We start from the raw sequence: 26,232 nt of genomic DNA on the forward strand, positions 1-26,232 counted from the left end.
AGCACACACAAACCAATCATTTAATCTCTTCTCTCGCTCTGTCTCGCTCTCCCTCTCTCTATAATCACTCAGTTAGTGTATCAATAAAACAGCTTGTAAACAATGTCACTTAACATTACATTTACCTCAGGAAAGCCATTCAATGTCTATAAACTCATTAGCCAGCTGGACAAAAATAACTCTAGAGAGAAGCATTTTGATAAGTAAATCAAAATAACGCATATTCATCAATTTCTGTTTTTATTATTAATGTTTGAATAAATCTATTGTAAAAAAAGTTATTACAGTGAAGTTTAAATGTCTATATTTTAACAAACCAAATGGAGTAGAAACTTCATATTAAAATAAAAAGAGTTTTAATTGAGTGTTAATTATTAAATAAATGTGGTTAATCGATTGTTTATTTAATAAACTTTATTTTTGGTTTCTGTTTTTAGTTAAACTAAAACTTCAATTTTGATTCTGGTAAAAAAAAAAAAAAAAAAAAAAAAAAAAAGTTATGAAACCCTGCTGGTTTAGTGGTGTTTTCCACATGCCGCATTCGTCCAATCAATAGCTCTATTCGGACGAGATTCGTTTTCCCACTGGGACGTTAGAGAAATTTGTTTTTCACAGACATACTTTGCTATTTTAATCCCGTGTGAATCTGCCAAGTATGTGTGTTTTTTTTTTTTTTAAACCTCGGTAAAAAATCCAGCACAAATTGCCTACTGTTTTTCGGCAAACTCAATGTTCCTCTGAGATATCTAACCCCGTCCGAACACGAATGTCTGTGATTGCTGATATTGCATTATCCCAGCGCTTCTCCTCAAATGTTTTATCCTACCTTAGCTACAATTTGCTCACCAATCTTATGCATGCTGCCTATCACAATATATTGGACCAAAAAAAAAAAAAAAAATGCTAGGACTGGCCATTTTAACATCAGCATCAGTTAAGATACTTGTATAATGTTATTATAAATCAAAATTATTGTTAGACAAATGCACTTTGTGTGATTCACGCAATGTCTAGAAAACACCATATCTCAGATGTTAGTCCCGTCTGAATTTGTACGTGAAAATCGCAAACATAGGGTGATAAGAATTAAAACTCAAATGTAGTTTAGCAAATTAGTCCCGTCCAAATAGGGATTATGACAATGTAAATATACAAAAAAGAAAGCCAGGGTTTAGGAACATAGTGTGTTAAATGTCAATTTATGAATATATAGGATTATTTGTTAACCCTGCATTACTGTGATTCTGTTTATCCAGGTTTAATATGATCCAGTGTTAACTATTACAAGTGTGATAAGCCCTAAAGAGGTTATCTGGATTTACTGATTTACTGAATGTCTGCCTCTGATTGTTTAAGAATTCTGGAGTGGTACTTTCTCCACGTTCTCTCTGTAAGTAAGTGTTTTTTTTCCCATCTTCATATGTCTGATGATCAATATGCTGAGTGACAAAATATAAAAGTTCTTTATGATAGCATTTACAGCGTTTCCCAATCAAGCTGCTTTCATCTGTTACATAATGACAGGTATAAAAATGCCATCCTGTCTTATTGAGATAAATGTCTCGTTGCTTACAACTGATCATTACACTGCTTTAATGAATTGCCCCTTCATAAGAAATTCACCTCCAAAAAGCTCTTCTGCTATTTCTGTTCTTCTCTAGGTCAATTTAGGGCTCCAATCAGCTGGTCTCTGTGGATCCATGGATTCTATCAAAGCTATAATGAGAGCACTGCTCTCTGTTTTAATGTGGCCTGTGGCGTTCAGGGGACAAAGACAGGAGCAGTAACGGAACGACATCTTGAGTCATTTTTCTGAATTCAAATGCAGGTCCCTATATGAAATCTAAAGTGCTAAATTACATCTGATGTGAGAGTCAAAGAAGCAGTTATGTCATTTTGTATCATTGTCATATTATGTCATGCAATTTTATATCATCACCAGCACACAATCTATGCTCTTTACCAGCATGAGGCCACTTCAAATGTGTGAATTTAACATTGTCTGAACATGTGAAGTGGCTTGCCCATGTAAAACAGGATGGTTGCAAAGACATCAGAGACAGATTAGAATGGTAAGCGTTGGTGATTAAGTGTTTTTTTTTTTTTTTAGCTATTTGGTTGCCAGGGTTGTCTGGATGGCATAGATATATGGCTACTAAATAGGTCTGGGCTGACAATACTGATCTTCAGTTTAATGAACTGATGTTAATTCTTAAATCTCAACACTTAAGCTTTTAGTCCATGCTCCAATAATTGCAATAAGCTTTATGCTGTTACTTTTGATACAAAACAAAGCTTCAGGTTTTAAATTCTAATTTTAACAAAATTCATACATGTGGTTTTGATGCTTTTTGACATGGCATGAAGGTTCGATGTAGGCAGCGCAGTTCAAGCACCTTGTGAACTAATCATCTTTTTCTCTTTACTACTAGTTACAGCACAAAATAAACACGAATGAGCATCAGAAGGTATGTTGAAAGAAACAGACACCTGAATGAAATGTATCATGTCTCATTCTGGATACAAATAGCCTACTGCATTTCTAAATACAGTAGCACTAAATGACTGTACAAAACAATCACACACCTCCTCGAGCAACTGTTCGGAGACAGACTCATCGTGATGATGAAAGCCCACAAGAGATTTATTATGTATTTATTATTTTAGTGTAATTTGTTCTCTTGTCCGGTAAAGCTGTGCTAACTATTATTTTATTACTATTTGGGAATAGTCCTTGTGATAAACAAGACCCTATTAAAGGATAACTATTGCCAAAATGCAACCTGGGCTGTTTTTTTTTTTTTTTTTTACTTTAAACGAGACAAACTTATATCTAAAAGCATAATTACGACAAACGAGCCGTTTTTGAGATTGACCGTGATTTCGTTTTGTGGTCAGTGGCCGGTGAATGGGAGTACTAGGGGCATAAATTTGAGCGCATCAAAATCGATATTTTTACAACACAAAGAAGGCTCGACACACCATGAAACTTTGCTCGAAGTATCGCCTGGGTCTCTACACATGAACTCGAGCATTGAGAACATTGTGTACACAGAGTTTATTAAAAAGAAAGTTTCACTTTCACTGTTTGAGTTTCCGCTTGCGCCCGTCTTGCCAGTCAAGAAGTGTCGATCTCCGAATGCGAGATTCTTAAATATTAATGTTTCTTATATGAGGCTCTTTTTACAACTAGAAGGTTAATATTATTTTTCACTTGCGACAAAACAACGATTTAGCCGTGCATTTATATGGAAATATGCTTTAGGAGCTATCCATCTTTACTCTCCTCGCATTCGGAGATCGACACCTCTTGACTGGCAAGACGGCTGCGAGCAGAAACTCAAACAGTGAAAGTGAGTTGTTCAAAAACTTTCTTTTTAGTAAAATCTGTGTACACAAACAATGTTCTCAATGCTCGAGTTCATGTTTAGAGACCCAGGCGATACTTCGAGCAAAGTTTCATGGTGTGTCGAGCCTTCTTAGTGTTGTAAAAATATCGATTTTGATGCGCTCAAATTTATGCCCCTAGCACTCCCATTCACCGGCCATTGACCACAAAACGAAATCACGGCCAATCCCAAATCGGCTCATTTGTCGTAATTATGCTTTTAGATATAAGTTTGTTTCGTTTACAGTAAAAAAAAAAAAAAAAAAAAAAAAAAACAGCCCAGGTTGCATTTTGGCAATAGTTCTCCTTTAAACATTTTTAGACAATATGTATGTCATGTCTATTGTATACTGTCATTATATTTTCACCATTTATTTTCCACTTGCACAAATTGTTACTGTGATTTTACTAGCTGTAATTGTACTATGCAAATTGATAAAACATGGTTAATATACTAATATGGCTATATGTAATTCTGTGTGTTTTATTGAAGATCAGCTATGAAATGTAAAAAAAGAAGTCTGAATAAGGCTGTTGGTGTGAAGCAATTGTAACAAAATAAAAAAATATAAAAAAATAACAATATAATGCCTAATTTTATATTACAGTCCACTTAAACTACTGTACTTAGTTTTACAGCAATTTTACTGTGGTACAAATACAGTAACTACTGAATAATTGTTGCTAGTAAGTTACTGTTAATTTGACAATAAAATGTTACAGTGGAAAAATATAAAATATTAAATTGTTAAAAATAAGATTTTGATTTTGGAAATTTACGCCAGCTGTTTTTGCTTTCTTGCATATTCAGCTTATGTCTACAATTTAAGGAAGCAGTTGTGTAAATTATCATGGATCATTCCAAACGGCAACCTTTACTGACCTTTTAGACAATCATTTGTTGTCAACACACACACACACACACACACACACACACACACGCACACGCACACAAAACTTAAACCCTGAAACCTTGCTTGTCCCTTCAAAAAACAACCTTGAAGGGACAAGCAAAAAGGGAAAGCAACAGAGCCTAGTGTAAAACAAGAATCAATATCAGCATGGGTTTCTAGAGGTGGCACCATCTTCAAGATCTGAAGGGATTTAAGACTGATCCAGAGATTGCATTTTTTTTTTTTGTTAGACAAGTAAGCTCTTTCAGAGGGTTGATAATTACTTTAAAAAAAATCTCCTGTGAATAGCTTGCCATTTTTTGTTTAAATAACAGATGTTAACTGAGAGCATAAACGTTTCATAGTGTAAGTTTACAGTAATAGTTCACCCAAAAATTTAATTATTTCATCATTTATTTAGACTCATGTTATATCAAACTCATAATCTCATGTCAAAATCCACTGGTTGTAGCATGTAAATAATAATAATAATTCTTTTTTTTATATATTTTTATCAGAACAAGGTACATTGAAAGCATTCAGTATTAGAAACACTGGCAAAGGCATTCATTTTTCGCTTTTTACCCACAAAATCAATTCCAACAGAAAACTGAGTAAAACAAAACAAAGGAAAATAAATAAATAAATAAATGAACTAATTATTTATCAGATATCAGTTTTGGGGACGAGGATGGGGCTCAAAGTTGGAGGAGTACATTCTTCTTGATATAAATTATTATATTATTATAAGGATCCCATGATTTTTAGAAATGACATTATATCACTAAGCCATAGTGACAGTTTAAGTGCCACTGCTGATTTCCATTCTAAAAGAATTCTTCTTCTAGCTATTAATGTTGCAAATGCCAGGGCATTTTCTTTTTCTTTAGTTATGTGAATGTCGTCACTTGTGACACCAAACAAAGCCATTATTGGGTTAGGGTGAATTCTTAAATTAAATGCAGAGTTTAAAATGTCAAATATTGAAAGCCAAATTTGTCTCAGTTTAGAACATGACCAGAACATATGAGTTAGATCAGCCTTACTTGCATTGCAACGATCACATGTTTCATCTGTATTTGGGTATATTTTAGCCAGTTTGGTTTTACTATAGTGAATACGGTAGAAAACTTTCACCTGAATCAAACTAAGTCGTGCACAAGAAGAAGTACTATTCATTATGTCAGCATGTCAATAATTTTTTTAATTGTTTTTATTATTCTTATTATTTTTAATGAAGTTAAATCGTATGTGCACAAATGCATGGTATTTGAAAATACAGTAAGATCAGTAATGCTGTAAAAAATTACTACTATAATTTTAAGTAACTATTTTCGATTTTAATAGTCATTTTTTTTATGTGATGCAAAGTTAAATTTTCTCCTGGCTGCCAGATGAGAATGCTAAAAACATGGATCGGGATTCAACAAACATATGATTTGTTTACCTCAACCGTAATATGCCCAGAATGTAAAGCAGCTCTGTTTTACTCTTTCTAAACACATCACATATTTCCTATACTCACCAGCAGCAGAAAACGCATCACAGTGAAAAATCAGTAATCACAATGAATAAAAAGGTAAACAAGAGAAATACCCAATGAAATGCAAGCAAGAGAGTGTTTGAGATGGAGAGGAGTGGCATACGTTCTCCAGGGCACCGCGAGGCTCACAGGAGGCTCTAATTGAAACGCTAAGGTTTGCTTTGAGGTGTCACAGAGTATTAATGCTGCGCTCTCTGAGCGTAAGTTAAAGTGAGGCTGGGGCAGGCGCTCACGTTCAGAGGTTGGATTCAAGATGGCAGCGCATCGGCTCTCTGATCAAGGCTGATTAAGGGCCGCTGAAGAGAGATTATTTCCTTGCGCGCTAAGCAGAAGCCAGGGCTGCCTTCCACCGGCCACAGCAGACAGCGCTGATTAGCCATTACTTTGCCTTAACACAAGCAGACAGTAGCCATACCGCACGGAGACACGGCACGCACCTCTGGGGTGATATGGATACTGAGACGGGACGAGATCTGAGCGAGCAGCCTGTGGCCATTGAAAACACAATGACCTCTGCTTCTCAAATGACGCTCAGAATCTGTATATATATATATATATATATATATATATATATATATATATATATATATATATATAAAATAAAATGAGCACTGCCTAAATGAGATCATGAGATCTCAACACATTACGGGTCTTATTGCATCCACTTTGACGGACATTTACAGAGCATTTGACCTGACACTCAAATCCTTTCTTTTCCACAATCTCTTTCATTCCCACTGACACATGGTAATTTTCTTAGCTTTAGCAATGTCCATTCCACCCCTTCTGCTGCATCTCTGTATTTGAAAATGCTGACAAGATACTATCAGTTTGGTTACAAATGCATCTTTTAGCTGAATTTCAATAATGATGGAGCATTAAACACTGAGTACTTCTTTAAACAGACAGCTTAAAGTCATTTCCTGGGTAATAGTCACATTGGCCAAACACAGGCCAAGTAATTATAGTGATAAAAAAAAGATGCACAACTTGATTAGTATTGTCTTACAAATGCTGATATTTGGTTTAGTTTATTCAAGGGAAGAGAAGGGAAAAAAAGAAGGGCTTTGGAAGGGCTAAAACAATGGGAAAAATGGAAATGAAAAGGAAAGCAAAAAAATAGAAGTGGAAAGAAAGGAGATAAAATAGGGAAACAGGAAAAGGGAAGCAAAAAGGAACAGAAAGTAAAGGAAATCAGGAAGAAGGAGTGAAAAAAGCAAAGCGATGAAAATGTGTAACATTAAAAAAGTGAAAAGGAATTGGAAACTACAAGTAAAAATTGGGACAAGGAAAAAGTAAAAGGAAAGCAAAATAGAACAGAAAGTAAAGGGAATTAAAAAAAATAAGGGAACTTAAAAGGAAGTGGAAAGTGAAACAATGAGGGAAAGGAAAGGAAAGGAAAGGAAAGGAAAGGAAAGGAAAGGAAAGGAAAGGAAAGGAAAGGAAAGGAAAGGAAAGGAAAGGGGGAAAAAGGAAAGAGATCATGAGAATAACAAGGAATGGAAATGGGAAAAGAATGTCAAATTAAAGCAGTTAGGAAAAAGAAGAATCAGAAACGGAGGAAAGGAAAAGAAAGGAAAATAAAAGGGAAGGAAAGGAAAGGAAAGGAAAGGGGAAAAAGAAGGAAAGAGTTCATGAGAATAACAAGGAATGAAGATGGGAAAAGAATGTAAAATTAAAGCAGTTAGGAAAAAGAAAAAACAGAAACGGAGGAAAGGACATGAAAGAAAAGGAAAGGACATGAAAGAAAAGGAAAGGACAGGAAAGAAAAGGAAAGGACAGGAAAGAAAAAGAAAAAAGGGCAGGGAAGAGAAAGGAAAGGAAAGGAAAGGAAAGGAGAGGAAAGGAGAGGAAAGGGGGGAAAGGAAAGAGATCATGAGAATAACAAGGAATGAAGATGGAAAAAGAATGTCAAATTAAAGCAGTTAGGAAAAAGAAGAATCAGAAACGGAGGGAAAGGAAAGGAAAGGAAAGGAAAGGAAAGGAAAGGAAAGGAAAGGGGAAAAAGAAGGAAAGAGTTCATGAGAATAACAAGGAATGAAGATGGGAAAAGAATGTAAAATTAAAGCAGTTAGGAAAAAGAAAAAACAGAAATGGAGGAAAGGACAGGAAAGAAAAGGAAAGGACAGGAAAGAAAAAGGACAGGAAAGATAAAGGAAAGGAAAGGAAAGGAAATGAAAGGAAAAAGGAAAGGAAAGGGGGGGAAAGGAAAGAGATCATGAGAATAACAAGGAATGAAGATGGAAAAAGAATGTAAAATTAAAGCAGTTAGGAAAAAGAAAAATCAGAAACGGAGGAAAGGAAAAGAAAGGAAAGGAAAATAAAAGGAAAGGAAAGGAAATTAAAGGAAAGGAAAGGAAAGGAAAGGGGGGAAAAGAAGGAAAAAGATCATGAGAATAACAAGGAATGAAGATGGGAAAAGAATGTAAAATTAAAGCAGTTAGGAAAAAGAAAAAACAGAAATGGAGGAAAGGACAGGAAAGGACAGGAAAGAAAAGGAAAGGACAGGAAAGAAAAGGAAAGGACAGGAAAGATAAAGGAAAGGAAAGGAAAGGAAAAAGGAAAGGAAAGGGGGGAAAAGGAAAGAGATCATGAGAATAACAAGGAATGAAGATGGAAAAAGAATGTAAAATTAAAGCAGTTAGGAAAAAGAAAAATCAGAAACGGAGGAAAGGAAAAGAAAGGAAAGGAAAATAAAAGGAAAGGAAAGGAAATTAAAGGAAAGGAAAGGAAAGGAAAGGAAAGGGGGAAAAAGAAGGAAAAAGATCATGAGAATAACAAGGAATGAAGTTGGGAAAAGCAGAATGCAGAATGCAGAAGAAAAAACTGAAATGGAGGAAAGGAAAGGAATAATGGAAAGAGTTAATGAAAATAACAAGGAATGAAGATGGAGTAAGGAAGTAAAATAAAAGCAGTAAGAAATAAGAAACAAAACCTGAAAAAGAATAAAGGAAAAGGAAAGGAAAAAAGAAGAAAAGAGGTCCAGAAAATTAAGTTAAGGAAAGAGAAAAAATAATAACACAAATAGTTCAAACTAAAAAAAAAAAAAAGGGCAAATGAAATATGGGAGACGAGGAAAGAAAATCGGAAAAGAGGTCAAACGAAAAATGAGAAAAGAATAAAAAGTAAATGAAAAACGGCAATGATATGTGTTAAAAAAATATATGATTTCCCATTATTTAATACATTAATACAAAACATTAACAAATACATTAAAACCAAAGTGCATTCCTGCATTCCTGGAAGTGCTCTACTTCCGAATGCTTTCGGCGAGACTGGCTGAACGTTTGGTTGTCTTAATTGTGCCGACAAGACAACAAAGCCTTTTTGTCCTGCGCTGAATAACGACATCCTCACAGGAGAGAGAAGTTAAAAATAGTTGAAAGCGCAAACAATAGAAATTAATGAGCTAAATCTTGCAGACCTGTCCCATGAGGCCAAGGGGGCTCAGAAGACAGAAAGAGAAACTCTCCCGTCTAAGAGACGGCCTGCTGTCATACTTGATGTTTCCTTCACAGAGAAGGAAAGAAAAAAATCCCTCACAGCTCCCACCGATCAGTCCGTGCCAGATTCCACAGACTGCCATGACGCCATTCCACCGCTTTAATCATCGGCACACACTTCTGTGATCCGTCAGTGCAGTCTCTTTTTTTTGTGCCGCTCATGTGGATTGCTCGTCCGAGCACTAGGTGTCTCCTTTCATCCACCGATGAGAGAGAGCAGTATCTGACGCAGGGGCAAAAAACTATATGGGAGACCGCAAGAGCGTAACGGAGGGGCTCCCAGTCTAAAAGAGTGAATTCTGGGTGCATGACAGAGCGGGACAGGGGTCACCAGATGGGTTTGAACCAAGTCCTGCTTTTAACGCAAGACAGATCAGTGAGGAAGACCCTGAAACAGAGTACCTTTTATTTATTTTACCTCAAATACATTTTGTTTATGGTTAGAATAATAGTATAAATCAATGTTTCGACATTATAAATGCACATTTTTATTAGTTGCATTTAATTCTTTGCATTTGCAATAGATCTGTGACCTAGATCAGTTGACTGCAATAAAGCACACGCGGTTTTGAAGGTAAGGGATCATATCCGCAGTAAAGCACATCACTCATCATGATGGCGCTGGTTATGTTGGTATGTCTTGTGCCGCCTACCTAAACATAATAGTTGGGAAAACATAACCTCAGGGGCTGTCTCCTGAATACTGTAGCGTGGCGTTACTGATGGGCTGCTCTGTGCTTAAGGCGAGTGAATGGGATATGAATAGTCAGAGGGCATGTGAAAGGATCTCTATCCATCATTTCTATTAATAGGTTGAGTCCTTCAAGCAGATCACCCTGAGAGATGGACTTCTTGTGCCTGTCTGTAACATTCACATGAGTCAGCACAAAAATATGGCCACTCAGAAAAGTGTTATTGAAAATATTACACTAAACTTCAACAATTTACAAAATATTAATTAAGAAAAAATATATATTTATATATATTTTTTTATTTATTACACACACACATAGATATAATTAAAATAATAAAAATTAAACTGATCAAATCAATATTAAAGATGGATATATAGAAACTGACAGTAAAGGTTTATACATTAAATTATATTTATCAAAGAAACTTACAACACAAATAAAAAATAAAATTACATAATATTTAAATAAATAAATATACATAGATCCAAGTACATAAAACACAAATAAATTAAATACATATAAAAAAAATAAAAAATAAAAAAGTACATAAAAACAAATGAATAAAAATATATAAATGCATAAAAAATAATATTTAGAACTAAAATAAAAGTGCGTAACACTAATAAAAAGAAATAGTACATAAAAAAAAAAAAATAATAATTTCTAAATCAAACTTGGAAGAAAATAAAACCTAAATAACAATCAAATCCATACATTACAATAGAAAATAGCTATTTTAAATTCTATTGTTTTTCACAATAATTAATAATAAAAAAATCTTGAGCATCAAATCAGCATATTAGACTGATTTCTAAACTGTCACGTGACTGAAAATTCAGGTTTGTCGTTACAGTATTAAATACAACTTAAAACAGAATAAAATTAAATATAAACAAAACATTTTAAAAAAATAATTTTTTTTTTGTATGTTTTTAAAATAATAATTTTAAATAAATAAATAAGAAATAAGAATAATTTATTGTGCAGATCCAGTATGTACACATTGCTATTATTGATAATAATAAAAAGAAAAATGTATGTAAAGAAAAAGGAGAAAGAAGTGTGAGTTTGAACAGATGTAAAAATATAGTAAATATTTTTTTTTCTTTTCTTACCATTACAAAAAATAACCCTAATCCTACCTAATATTTAACAACTACCTTACTTACTGTTAATAAGCATTAATTAGGAGTTTATTGAGGTATAAGTCATAGTTAATGGTTTATTAAAAGCGAGAACTGGATCTTAAAATAAAGTGTGACCATAAATAATACAAGCAAACAGATTCGTTTTTTTTTTTTCTACACGCTGTGGTTTTGTTGTTGTGCAGCCGATTAACTAGTATTAACACTCACAAACGCGCTCAACCAGCTTGTTAATGTCACACAAACATATACACACGCAATTAGAGATTCCTGCTCTTTACCAGCAAGCATTTGGAGTCAGAGGGGCGAAAAAAGCGCTTATAGAGGCTCTTATCTTAGAGGATGCATTAAGATATCTGAGCCTGATTGACAGCTTCTTCAAACACGCACATAAAGCGCTTTAATGAGCATTATGGAGTATGCTCACCTCTGACTTTAACAGAATTATAAACAATCCCACTTTATATAACTGACCTTACAGGTGATCCCCCTCCATATTCATATGCGAGATTAAGAGAGCATTAATATTAATGAGGGGTGATTTTCCTAAGTAAATAAGCTGTGTTATCAGAAGGTACTGAGAGCTCTCTCTCTTTCCGTGTGTGTGTGGTGTTAAGGTTTAAGCAGAGATATAGTGATGTTACAGTGCACAGAAATACACTTTACCCTCACAGTCCTCACAAACAGACTTAAATGCTTATCAGAAGTATCATAGTTGGGCCTTTTCCTCCTGGAGAGAAAGACTCTACAACATATCAGCAAAATCCTTAAAGAAACAGCACTTAAATGGCACTTACTGGCTCTGAGCTCTTTGGGGTGATCAATACATCACTCCGTTTCCTTATCAGTGCTATTAATGTTATAACACAACACAGAAACAAAGCAACAAGTGACAATTTCTAAATTTGTACTATAATAACAGGGATACATTTTGAAATATAGCTGAAAGCAGTGATTACGGGGCCAAGCCACCAAACGGACCATAGCGCAGTGCAGAGCAGGAAGAACAAAAACAGCAGAAATTGAATGAATGTGAATGGTGCTGTGTTCAAAGGTCTCAGGTACCCTCGAGACATTCTGTCAAAGATCCCTATTGATTCTTTTTTGTACATATGTCAAAAGGTTCAAAAGATATTGCAAATTATGTCAAATTTCCTGGCACGACTAATATCCTCAGATTCAGCATGAGCCAATGAATTCACAGACACCAAGAACATAATTTCCTGACCGTTTGAAAGTTATAAGCAAAAAGGTGCATTTTTAGTATCTCACGACTCATAGGTGGCGCTGTTGCCAAATTTGGCATGGATCCTCAGGTCATGGTGTTGATCAAGCATACCAAGTTTCATTTTAATTGATCAAAGTTCGGCTGAGATATAGCTTCTGATCAATCTCAAAATCATAACTTTTGAACAAAAATGAATAAAGAAATCTGTTAAGTCACATTCGCGTAGCTCAGTCCAAAGATCATCGTTTGGGAAGAATTGGATCGATTTTGAAGGAGGAGTAGCAAAAAAACTGAATACTGTGATACATGTGATCAGCATGATGAGAGAAATCAGGTGTACTAAGTTTTTCTAGAATTAGAGCTTGAGGAGCTATAAACATTTAAATGTTGAAATGTTTTGTACCACTGCTGGTGGTGCTATAGAGTTGGTCCTAGAGACCCCAACATTGGTCAGATCACTATTCATGGCCATCATTACAAGTGTGCCAAATTTCATAATTTTCCTTTGTTCCGTTCATAGGGTTGCCAAAGACCCCAATTCAAGAAGAAGAAGAACGAACACATACAGACGCAATAGGGGCTACAGCGTAATCAGTTACCTATTTCGAGCAGCGCAGTTGTGTAACACTTTATAAAAATAAATAAATAAATAAATAATAATAAAAAAAACCTTGCACATAGCAGCCATCTTCTACTCACAAAATAATGTTGCATTTATGTTATTTATAATACAAAACCTATTTTTGCCTTAGCAGTGGCTTTGAGGAGAACACTACGGCCTCATGTATTTAATATCTGCTTCACATAAATGGGGTGTGGATTAAAGACGGCATCTGTCTTGGCAGAGCCCGCGGGACGCACAGATAGGTTACTAAATGTATCACTCCACCTTCTGCTGGGAGATTTAAATATGGAGTAATAGTGTGACTGCAGTCTCGAGAGAGCCATGCTTCCACCTCTTTGCGTGTACCTATTCCACAACTCATCTATAACACACACTCACAAAAAGTACTTCCTGAAAGGCTTGTTCACACCAAGAATGATAACTATAATGATAACTATATTATCATGCACACTAATGCATGATAATTACCCGGTTTGACAGACTAAAATGCATGTTTGAGTTGTCTTAATTGAAAGCAAAGTTCCACTGACATATCTTAAAGTATATCAGTGCCATTGATTTGTATCAAGATGCACACACCAGCTATGTTTTATTTCTAAGGAATATTAAAATAATAATTTAACTAAGGTCTAATCCTTGGCTTAATCTAAGCCCTGTCTCTGAAACCAGGCCAATGTGTTATTTTAAGCCAATGCTGCAGTTATTTTGCTCAGCTGGAAAAACTGTTCTGAAAGTGATAAGTGATTGCAACAATATAATTCCTCAGTGTTATTACTGTTATTATAGCTGTGGTGTGGACTTTGCTTTTATTCTAGAATTAGAATGACTGTTAAAACTTTATACTTATAGCCAGAGCTAAATGGTTAATTTAAATAAAATTAAAATCAATGTATGGTTTAGTGCTATGCCTGTGACTAATGATTATTTTAGTAATCGAGTAATGGGCCAATTATTCTGACGATTAATCAAGTAATCAGGTAATTATAATTGCATTTTTGTAGTGATAAAAGACCTAAGGCTTTAACATGATTTAAAATACATATATAATTGCAATGAGGCAATAACAATTTGTTTTACTAAACAAAACTGTTCAAATACATAATGTATTATAAAAAAATATAGCTACTGTACATTACACATTATAACAAATATCTGCAGAGGGCGCCAATGGCTTGATGATTGTTTTTACACTTTACAGTGCAATCTAATCCTTGTTTAATGTTGATTAAACATTTAATTAAAATGTCTACTTAATCCTTAATATTTGGCCATTTTTTATGACAGAAATGCCACTGTAATTTCTTAAATACCTAGACATATTCAAGAAATTAAACTCAGAGAAAGAGTTTTTTTATAAATTGCGATGAACAGTTAGCATATTAAGAAAGATAATGACGTATTCTTGGTCTTTCTGATGAAATGGTGCACTTTGCACTCCCAAATAAATGTAATAAACCCAAACCCTTTCTTAATTATTTATTTAATTGAATCACAGCCTTTGTGAATTCACAATAGCATTATGCTATATTATGATTTTTAAATGTGTTTATTATATCATGCAGCCTTGAAAAACAGTCTAATAATGCCTTTTATGGATACTAATCCATGGAATGTGCCACTTTTCGGTTACTCGACACGGGCAGAATGTAAATCAAGGATTTTTTTTAATTGAGTACTCGAATCGAGGAATCATTACAGCCCTACTTAGTGCATTGAACAAATCTAAAATTAATTTCTAAATGAATATATAAACATAATATACACAATCACAAATAATAATACACAATCTTCATCTCTGCGAGTGTTGTGAGATGGTGTTGCTCATAACACATTTTGAAATTCACCAAATATTTCATAGAAGAATTTACAAATATTTTGCCAACAAATAAAAATAATTTAATCAGTTTTCCACCATAGAAAGCTCAGCTGTTTGACGTTTTAAAATGGCACAAACATTATTTATATTTATATATTATTATATTTAAAAGTTGCATCCCTACAAACAAGCACAGCAAACCATTTTCAATTGTTATCATTAAAAATAATAATAGTAACAACAACAAAAAAGTGCAGTTCAAGTAACAGGCCTTAAGTCTTTATAAATTTTTCCATGTGGCATTGAAAATGGTATCATACATCAATATTTTCAGGGTATGACAACACTTCTATGAACTATACAAACTGTTGCAGACAGGCACCTCCATTGCAGGCAGCTTTATTTAATTTAAATTTGAGCTACTTAGTTATTTTATGTGGCAACGCACTGCTCTCATCTGTTGTGGGCGTCATAACTTGGAGAATTAAAGGAGAAGTTCACTCACAGAATAAAAATTTCCTGATTATTTACTCACCCCTATGTCATCCAAGCTGTTCATGTCTGTCTTTCTTCAGTCGCAATGAAATTAAGCTTTTTGAGGAAAACATTCCAGGATTTTTCTCCATATGGTGGACTTCAATGGCTCCCAACGGTTTGAACTTCTAAACTGCAGTTTCAGTGCAGCTTCCAAGGGCTCTACACAATCCCAGCCAAGAAATAAGCTTTATCTAGTGAAACAAATTGTACATTTTCTAAGAACTTTTTCAACATGATTTCGCAATGCGTGAAGACATGCATGCACATTGCAGAGCTAGTGCAAGACGAGCATTTTTGGCTAAAAAGTATATAACTGACAGATTGTTTCACTGGATAAGACCCTTATTCCTCTGCTAGGATTGAGACAGATAGAGTCCTTTGAAGCTGCACTGAAACTGCAATTTGGAAGTTCAAACCATTGCGAATTATTGAAGTCCACTATATAGAAAAAAAATCCTGGAATGTTTTCCTCAAAAAACGTAATTTCGTTGCAACTAAAGAAAGAAAGACATGAACATCTTGGATGACATGGGGGTGAGAAAATTATCAGGATTTTTTTTATTTTTTTATTCTGGAAGTATAAAATAGAAAAAACACTCACACAGAACAATGTATTACAGTCTTGAGTCAAGAGTTACATTATTAGAAGCTGTTTTTGAAGTTGCACCAAGAAAGAAAATAATCAAATGAGTTTTATTTGTAAAGTATTCAATTCACTTGATTATAATGGTTGTGTTATAGACCATTTTGTGTTGGATTTCTGCGTTATATATATGGTTACCGTATAAAATATATAAAATTACTCACACCGTGATATAAGATTTTGGTCATACCGCCCACCGCTAGCAGATGGTTTACCACAGCAGCCTGATAGATTTCATGCATAAAAACCGCACTCGTCGTTCTTGGGTTTAAGACATGAAGCTAAGATTTCTATATAGACACACACATGCATTCATCTAGTCCTGTGTTTCAAACAGGCAGTCTGAACCTGAGGTGATGAAGCAGTGGGTCGAGTCCAGCTGTTTATTGATCCATCTGTTTGTCTGCACAGGTCTGGATCAGTCAAATCTATCACAGGCCTCTTCAGAGGCCTAACGCTCTTCTAGCACCAGTGTGTAACTAATGAAACCTGGACAGAGTCAACACCAGGCAGGTGGAACCAATATCCCCATCGCTGTCGGTCCTAACCACTGGACCTGTGTGAACATCACCACTGCTTATACAGCACAATAACATGGTGACAAACACAAAATCTTGGAATACATCAGCGATGTGTCACAAATCTACATAAAAGACTGAGAAATCTGCATGGTTATGATAACAAATCCACAAACTTGTTAGCATTAGGGCTGGGTTTCATATTGAGGCTGGGCCTCAATAAACGCCTAATTTGCTGCTGCTTTGTTTAGGTATTGGGTAGGAGAATATGTGCTAAGTACTACTAAACCACCAATATGTTACTAATAGGCATGCTAATAAGCAACTAGTTAAAAGTGAGAATTGGTCCCTAAACAAAAGTGTTACCAAAACAAATATTTAAAATAATGCCTTGTTGTTTCTACATTAATTTTGAGATTCAAAATGAAAACATTTTATGTTCACATATTTAGATGTTAAATGGGTCATCGGATACAAAACTGACTTTTACATGTTGCTTGAACAATAATGTGTGTTGGCAGTTTGTGTACCCAACCACCCTACAATGATAAAAATCTTTAATCTTTAATCTTTAAAAGTAATATCCCCTTTTTAAAATCAGGTCATTCTAAGCTTCTTGTTGGTGTGTCGGCCGCTCCCTTGATAGTTGATTGACATGAGCGCCTTACCTTAGACCCGCCCTCATCGAGCAAAAACAGTCCAACTCCGATCGCCATTGTGTCGACTCAGGTGCAGGGGAAGACAAGAATGTCTCCAATTGAGCGATTGAAGTGTTCTGTTGTTGGATGTAATAATGAACATAGCAATCATCATTTACTGAGCCGCTGAAGACCCAGAGGATTTACATTACTTTCGTTTTTGAAAGGAAAGCGCTGATCCCCGATTGACATATGCATCTATGTTCGTTTAAATCATTCGTGATTCAGCTTCACCCACAGCAGAAGTTTTTTTATGCATATTTGCAAATGGCCTTTCTTAATAATGTGCTTGTTGGCAAGTTTTGCCACTAAACGCGGCTAAATGCCGCTAAAGTAAACATTACGGCTCATAATCCCATGGCATAGAGGGGCGGGACGAGCAGAGCTCATTTGCATTTAAAGGCACATGCAGTAGAATGAGTTGCTTTTTTGCAGAGCTGATTTTGACAAGGTAAAAGTTTTTTACACTACTATTGAGAATTTTCAACCAAAGTATATTAAGGACTTTTCAGGAAAACCCTAAAGAATCCTAAATGAACTTGTGGAAAATGGGCAACCAATGACCCCTTTAAGTGTGATCAGACAAATAATTTAAACAAATTCAGATTTTTTTTTACTGTACAATTTACAGCATTAGTTGAGATTTAACCTTAAAAAAATTGACATGCACTTGAAATATTTCCAATCATATGAATCTTATTTAAATCTAGATTTGAATCAATTTGAATCAGGAAAAAAAAAAAAAACTTTTTAACTAACTAAATAACTAAATAAATGTTCCATGACAATGCTTTGGAAGGACACATCTTTAACATTTTGCAGCCTCTTTTTAATATATGACAGTTCAGTATGCCATCTACTCTAATGTCAGAGAAAGTATATGTCATTTTTATTACTATGGCTTGTCTATCTGGCTATTAAATGGGAGGAGAAAATACATCAACACATCAACGCCTATTAAGGGTTTAGAAACCTCTTTTGCTTTTATGAATGACATGTTGGTAATAAGATTGGTAATTTACAGAAGTCTTAAAGATACAGTAGCACTAAAATAATATGAACAGATTATATGATTTTTTTTTCTTTTTTTGGAAAGGAGCATCTACAATGTTCTGCCTCCTCCTTTTCATCCAAATCAAAATGTGTGGAGAAAAGAAAAATATGTCAGGTCCTAAGGGTCAGAGAAAGGGTGTAAAATCCTTTCAAATTTGAATCAAAATTATGCCTTTTGTTGATGCAAGAAACCTTGACTGACATCACAAGTGGGCTCGCTGGAACCTTTAAAAACATTTTCCAAGAATTAAAGTGCGGTGCAATTCCTCTGACAAAACGTAAAGCGCATATGAATGGGCTCTGGTCTCGTCTAGTGCGTCTAAGTGCATCTTCAAATGCAGCAGCTGGACGGCACACTCGAGCGGCGTTTGAATGTCAGCCTCTGCGGGGGCTCTAATTGCACACCCACTCCAGCTAATAGGGCAGCATCCAAAAGTTTAGTGCTGCATCGCCTTCAGGTTTCATTTCAAAGCGTCCGCACCCGTTCGGCCCTCACAGGTACGTCTCCCGCCTGTGTTTACCATTCTCTCAGAAAGCGCCGCTGCTAGCATAGGTGACTGACCTCAATTTCTCTCACTTTTCTCTCCTGCAGAGCCGGTGAATAACTGCTCATAAATAACACCGCTTTGTTTGGCTGCGTCCGAGGCCGGCAGAGGAGAGCCCGCTCTGAATTTCTTTGTCTTAAGCAGAAGTGCGACGAAGGTGGTCTATGATGGGTATAAAATACGTAGGAAAGCGAACGCTGAAGAGATTATTCTATTTATCCTCAGATCCGAGGCGTTAACTGTCCAAAAAAAAAAAAAAAAACGTGGATCTTTAAACAGACCCTTGCGCCAAACTATAATGGTGAAAATGGGAATGTGAAATCGTACTTTGATGTGTGCTGCAAGCTGTGTTTACCTGTTTCTCACACTGGCCGTAGTCTGGACCGTGGTCGACCTGAAAGAACGACAGCTCTCCTCGGTTCTTGGCCATCTCGGTCAGACTCATGGCGGTGCGGACGGTGGAGTTGCGAGCATGTACAAACACCATCACCTAAAACAAACAGATAGTACAGCGGCACTTGGTTAGGTTACGTTTGGGGTCTGAAAATCAACTGACAGTGACCTGCCTGACCACAAATGAACCTCATAAGTGACTTAACTCAAGCACTCTACATAGGCAGGAATTTGTGCTGCTTAAAGGAGTAGTTCACTTTCAGAACAAAAATGTACAGATAATGTACTCACCCCCTTGTCATCCAAGATGTGCATGTCTTTTCTTTCTTCAGTCGTAAGGAAATTGTTTTTTGAGTAAAACATTTCAGGATTTCTCTCCATATAATGGACTTCTATATATAATATTTATATATAATATTTAAAAAAAAAAATTGACAAGTATAGAAGTTGTAAATGTTTTTAGAAAATAACCAATCGTTTTGCTAGATAAGACCCTGGGATCGTTTAGAGCCTTTTGAAGCTGCATTTAAACTGCATTTTGGAAGTTCAAACTCGGGGGCACAATAGAAGTCCATTATATGGAGAGAAATCCTGAAATGTTTTCCTAAAAAAAAAAAAAAAAAAAAAAACATTTCTTCACAACTGAAGAAAGAAAGACATGAACATCTTGGCTGACAAGGGGGTGAGTACATTACCTGTAAATTTTTGTTCTGAAAGTGATCTACTCCTTTAAGTGTGAACGATACTTCCCTTAGAGCCTGATGTTAGTAAATGTTGCTAAGCTAACAACTTCATACTTACATTACATAATGATCCACCCAATCAAAACAGCCAGAATACAGAGTATTTTTACAAATACATAATTTTATTTTGTGCCTCAAGTGGCTCACATATGGAAGCCCAATTCTGGCACTAAATAAAATTAAAAAATATATTTGCGATTATTTCACAATTCCGACTTTTTTTTTCCAGAATTGTGAGATATAAACTCAATTCTGAGAAATAAAGTCAGAATTTCAAGATATAAACTCACAATTCTAACATATTTCTCAGAATTGGGGGTCTCGCAAAAAAAAGTCAGAATTGTAAGATAAAAAGATGCAATTACTGCATCTTTTTTAGCCAAAATTGAGACATAATATCATGCAATTCTGAAAGAAAGTAAGAACTGTGAGATATAAACTCGCAATTCTGAGAACCCCCTCTCCCCCTCAAAATTGTTTATATATTCAGAGTTTATATATTAAAAAGAAGCCTGAATTGCAAGATATAAATTTCCAATTGCAAGGAAAAAGTCTGAATTGTGAGATACAAACTCACATTTATGAGAAAAACGTCAGAATTGTGAGTTTTTAACTTACAATTCTGACTTTATTTCTCACAATTGTAAGTTTACCTTTCACAATTGAGAGTTAAGTCAGAATTGCTAAAAAAAAAAGGTACAAAGTATAAACTTGCAATTGCGAGAAAAAGTAAAAATTTTTGCAAGGAAAGTCAGAATTTTTATGTTTTTATCTTGCAATTCTAACTTTATTTATCGCAATTGTGAGTTTATATCATGCAATTCTGAGAAAAAGACAGTATTGTGAGTTTATCTTTTGCAATGCTGACTTTATAACTCACAATTGTGAGTTATTAAGTCAGAATTGCTAAAAAAAAAGTCTGAATTGAATGATTGCAAAAGTCAAATGCGAGTTTGAGATACAAACTCGCATTTGTGAGAGAAAAAAAATCTGAATTGGGAGTTTTTATCTTGTAATTATTTCTCACAATTGTGAGTTTATATTACGCAATTCTGAGACAAAAGACAGTATTGTGAGTTTATCTTTTGCAATTCTGACTATATAACTCACAATTGTGAATTATTATCATGCAATTTTGAGAAAAAAGACAGAACTGTGAGTTTATCTTTCATATTTCTGACTTTATAACTTACAATTGTGAGTTATAAGGTCAGAATTGCTAAAAAAAAATTGTGAACTGACTCTGACTTTATAACTTGCAATTGCAAGAGTTTTATCTCATTATTCTGACTTTGTTAATAATTTCAATTATGAGTTTATATCTGGCAATTCTGACTTTGTAACTTGTAACTGCAAGTTTATATCTTTTAATTCTGAAAAAAAAAGGCAGAATTGTGAGATAAAAAGTCACAATACCCTTTTTCTATTTTTTATTCAATGACGGAAATAGGCTTCCAAACTCTCAAGCGCTGCTATTAATATAAATGCACTGCAGATAATGTATCTAAATCATGTGGTTTTGCCTCGGTTTTTGATGAAAGTTTGATTCCCTCAAAGTTCATTATAATTAAATATGTTTTAAAATGTATTGTTTCAAATTTGATGCCGTCACCCTAATTTTGTTTGTTGGTTTGGTTTTAAAGGAGAGTGAAAATAATGTTTGATAATTAATGAAAACATCGGTTGTAGCTGTAAAATGTTTGAAAAAAGTCTAAGTCTGATGCTTTAATGGCTTTGTGTCTCTGAATTTGGCCAGAATTAATGTTTCATGATGTTGTTCCTTTCTGTGGATGAAAATGACTTGACTCTTGGCTCTGACAAAAACAGAACACTTTTTTTTTTTTTGCATTTAGGCCTTTCATTTACACAACAACAGCATTTTGTGGGCCTAAAAATGCAGACGTTAGAAAACAAGTTTTAAAGTGTACATTTTTGAAAACAAATTTCTGTTATTGTATCTGTGTAAACTACAAAAACACACATTTGTGAACAGTGATGCCATTTTCATGCATGTTAAATGTATGCATAATGTTTCTTTACAAAGTGCCAATGTCAACTACTGGCCTGGCATGCTTAAAACAGCATTTTAAGTTGTTTTTGCAAATTCGGACGATGTGGTTGTCTGTACGGGAAAATTGCAAAGGAAAAACATTTTAGCACATCGTTGTTGTGTAAACCCAAAGTAGGGAACTACTTGAAACTCAAGACACAATGCTTTAATTCGCTCATTCAAAAACCCAAACTGATACATTTTTAAATACTACCACTGGATAAAGATGCACAGAATAAATGTACATCCTATTTCACATTATCCACACACTTTCTGGCCTTGCCACTGCACTGAACCGCTTATCAATACTGTACTTTTCAGTACTGAATGCAACACTTTTTTCCATCGTTACAAACTCAGTAATATGCCGGGTCTATTACATCCAAAAACACAAACATGTCTGTTCTGGATTGTTCTTTCTCAGACTGTCAAGCATCAGATGTGCAGAAGGGCAGAGCGGCATCTACGTGCCATATTAGTCAAAGGACAAAAGAGGGTTGTAATTTTCCTATTACACTGAGGCTGCCCTTGCAAAGCAGTCAATACGCCAGACAAAAACAATCAATAACAGAAAAACAAGACAGTTATGAGATGGCAAAAGACCTCTCTCTCTCTCTGTGTTCTCACTGTCCTTTAACTGAAAAGAACTGACGTGTGGGAGACGCTAGAGGAAAAGAAAAAATGTGAAAAAATTAGGGATGCACGATATGATAATTTTTTACCGATACCGATAGCCGATAATTAAGTCCTTCTTGTGGCCGATACCGATACCAATACCCAATACATTCATATTTTTATATGATCATTTTGTGCACCCAGGAGAATACAAAATCTAAGATAAACTAATGAAATGTATATTATATATCTGGGTCAAACAATCATAGAACACAAACATCAGTCCTGACTCTTCAAAAATGTTTTTATTTTTTGTGAAAGGCACCACAATTCTAAATAAATAAAATGCTTTGACATTTGTCAACCTGGAAAAAATGAAAAGTGCATCATGGACTAACGTCAGATGTCCAAATGTCCTTTAAAGCTTACGTGTAGTCCATTCTTATTGATCATATTATGAATGTGTGCATCACATTCACACAAAACATCAGAATTGATATAAAAACATCTCAACTTTTCAGAATGCTGCAAGCCCAACGCAGGTCATGTGACATGAACCAAACAATCAGCTTCACCCTTTCCCTTAATAACATTGAAAGCACTGCCAAGGTGGAGAAACAGCTTATCACAGCTGTACAGGAATAAGCATTTTTAAATAAATTTAATAACAGAGCTACTGCAAGCGATTTTTAATGCTGAAAATCCATTTATCCTTTGCTGAAACTTCCGCCTCTTTATGAAGAGCGCAGGTCATGGTTGCTTAGCAACGGCAGACGCCATGAGAGAGCAAGCTACAGAGCGGTTTGGAAAGAAAGTGAACGGCCCCTAAAACAGATTCACCGCGATGACGACCTCTGAAGTGAGATATAAGATTTGTTGTGTTAAAACTTGACGGCTTTTTACCTCCTCTCGGAATACTTGCTAAACTTGTTGCAAATAGCAATAGCATCGTCGTCCTCTACCACCGCCAAAAACTTCCAGACCGGCGAAGACGATGACGACGACACAGATGATGACGTATTAAACGCAACAAAATCCAAGAGTCACTGCAAATACTTGCACTCGGAAAGCAGATGAATCTCAGATAAACCAGACTGATTGATTGATTTACCAGCAAGAGTACTTTATCGGATCGGATTTCATTTATTTATCGGAGCAATAAAAATGACGTAATTTTTACCCATATCGGTCGATAATTTATCTGTCCGATAAATATCGTGCATTCCTAGAAAATTTTTTTCTAATGTGCAACATAAAGAGATTTTTTTGGCCATAAAATGGGTGTCAATTTTGTTACCAATATTTCTTGAAATATCTTGTGTTCCACAGAAGAAAGTCATAACGGTTTAAAATGACGAAGGTGAGTAAATAATATAATTTTTAGTTTTGAAGCAACTACCGATTTAAATAAAAATATAATTTCAATAATTTCAATCAGTAATTTACACCTAATTAAATGTTCGATTAATCAATTAAAAAATGCATAGCTGTTCCATAACAAGAAAAACTAAAATACAATTGTCTCACACGGTTTGGTTTTTGGTGAATTAATCTATTTGTTACAGGGTTTCTGCAGATATGAACAAGTGAAATGTAATACTTTTTAAGACCTTTTTAATACCACCTTATATGAATTTTAAGAAACCTGTAATGTAAATACACATTATATTACATACATTTAATGTGTTTAATGTAAAAAGTAAAAAAAAATAAAAATAATAATGGCTGTCATAAATTATATTTATTACTATGATATACAGTGAAATTTTCATATCAGCAGATAATATTCCATACAAAATATCCCCATAAAAAGTACCACTTAGAGATTTTTGGTGGTGTAAACAATTTATTCTGAAGCAATATTTTCATCAGTGCTCTATCAACTTTTACATACTTAAATCTGCATATTTTATTAACCTTCATAAAGGCCTATTTTTATTTTTTTTTTTTTTTTTTACTTTTGGAATGTATGCATCACCTTTGAATTCATTACAATTTATCAATAAATTTTATAGGGCTGTTAGCAGTCAGATTACATAATGTACACTGCAATATTAAAAATGCAATAAATTATGTTATGAGATTAATGTTTTAAATACATTTATGAATATTGAATGAATGTTGGGAGGGGGGTGCATACTTTTAAACATACTAAACTACCAGTAGATGGCAGTAAGTCACTTAAAGAGTGAGTTATTGAGTTATTTCAACTGATTCGTGCAAAACGCTGAATCATTTAGTAGCAAATCCAAAACAAAAAAATGTGTTATACTTCTGCTGTGATCCTTGTTTGGAACTATTTTCATTGGTGAAACAGAAACAACAACAAAAAAAAAAAAAAACAGAAAATATTTTGTCTAAATGTAAGTAACTTAACTGCTTGACTAACTACTAGTTTATTGAACTAAAATCAATGTAACATTTGCAATCGTGAGAATATTATATTATTACTTAATTATGTCATGTTATAAATAAACTACACATTTTGAATTTTTTCTTCAGTGTGTTTCTTCAGAGTTTCTTTATGTGTGCTGTTACGCTCATTTGTTTTAAAGTCTCTCACAAAGAGACGAGCAGCTCGATTTTGATACCAGAAATACACTATCCATTATCAATCACTGTTTACGTTTAATGTATTAAAATAGGAAGAATCTTTCTTGCGTTTTGATGCTTCGCTGGTTATTTTTGTCACTTCAGTTTTAATCAGGCTGTTTGTCCAGTCGGGCAAGTAAAAAAAATATATAACATTTTAAACTATTCCGAAGGCTTTTAAACTATATCTTCAGTCCTCTAGATATTTTAGCAGAATGTGACCAAAACTATTTAAGACCCATCAAATCTAAATTTAAGACATTTTAAGACTTTTTAAGGCCTTTTATTAGTGAGTTTCACTAATTTGTGAACTGATATGACAGGTTCACTGTATATCATAGTAATACATATAATTTATGACAGCCATGAAATTTTGTTTACTTTTTACATTAAACACATTAAATATTACATATGTATGTAATATAATGTGTATTTGCATTACAGGTTTAGGTCTTAAAATTCATATAAGGTGGTATTAAAAAGGTCTTAAAAAGTCTTAAATTCCACTTATTCATATCTACAGAAACCCTGTAAAAAATAGATTAGTTCACCAAAAACCAAACTGTGTGAGACATCTTTTTTTTTTTTTTTTTTTTGACTATTGTATTTTTGCTATTCTTGTTATGGAAGAGCTATATCTTAATTGATTTATCAAACATTTAATTAAGTGTAAATTACTGATTGAAATTATTGAAATTGTCATATTTTTATTTAAATCGGTAGTTGCTTCAAAACTAAAAAATATGTCATTTACTCACCTTCGTCATTTTAAACCATTATGACTTTCTTCTGTGGAACACAAGATATTTTGGAAATATTGGTAACAAAATTGACATTTATTTTATGGCCCAAAACAATCTCTTTATGTTGCACATTAGAAAAATAGTCAGCTCCTTGTATTAGGAAAACCATCCAAGGTAAAAAATTATATAAATACTGTTCAGTTTCTCGCAAAAAATGATCATTTCGTGTCTTAGGACATCAATGTATCATCACGAGCCGCAGGGTG

General features: G+C 34.3%; 1 protein-coding gene across 1 annotated transcript in view; it reads right to left on the reverse strand.

Moving 5' to 3' along the window:
• Positions 1-26,232, reverse strand: part of ascc3 (activating signal cointegrator 1 complex subunit 3) — a 299,957-nt gene that overhangs the window by 79,738 nt on the left and 193,987 nt on the right. The window contains exon 11 of the mRNA XM_073847875.1: positions 19,186-19,320. Coding sequence (XP_073703976.1) covers positions 19,186-19,320 — 135 coding nt within the window. The remainder of the gene's footprint in view (positions 1-19,185; positions 19,321-26,232) is intronic.

This window comes from Garra rufa, chromosome 9 (assembly GCF_049309525.1).
Source record: "Garra rufa chromosome 9, GarRuf1.0, whole genome shotgun sequence".
NCBI classification, from domain to species: Eukaryota; Metazoa; Chordata; class Actinopteri; order Cypriniformes; family Cyprinidae; genus Garra; species Garra rufa.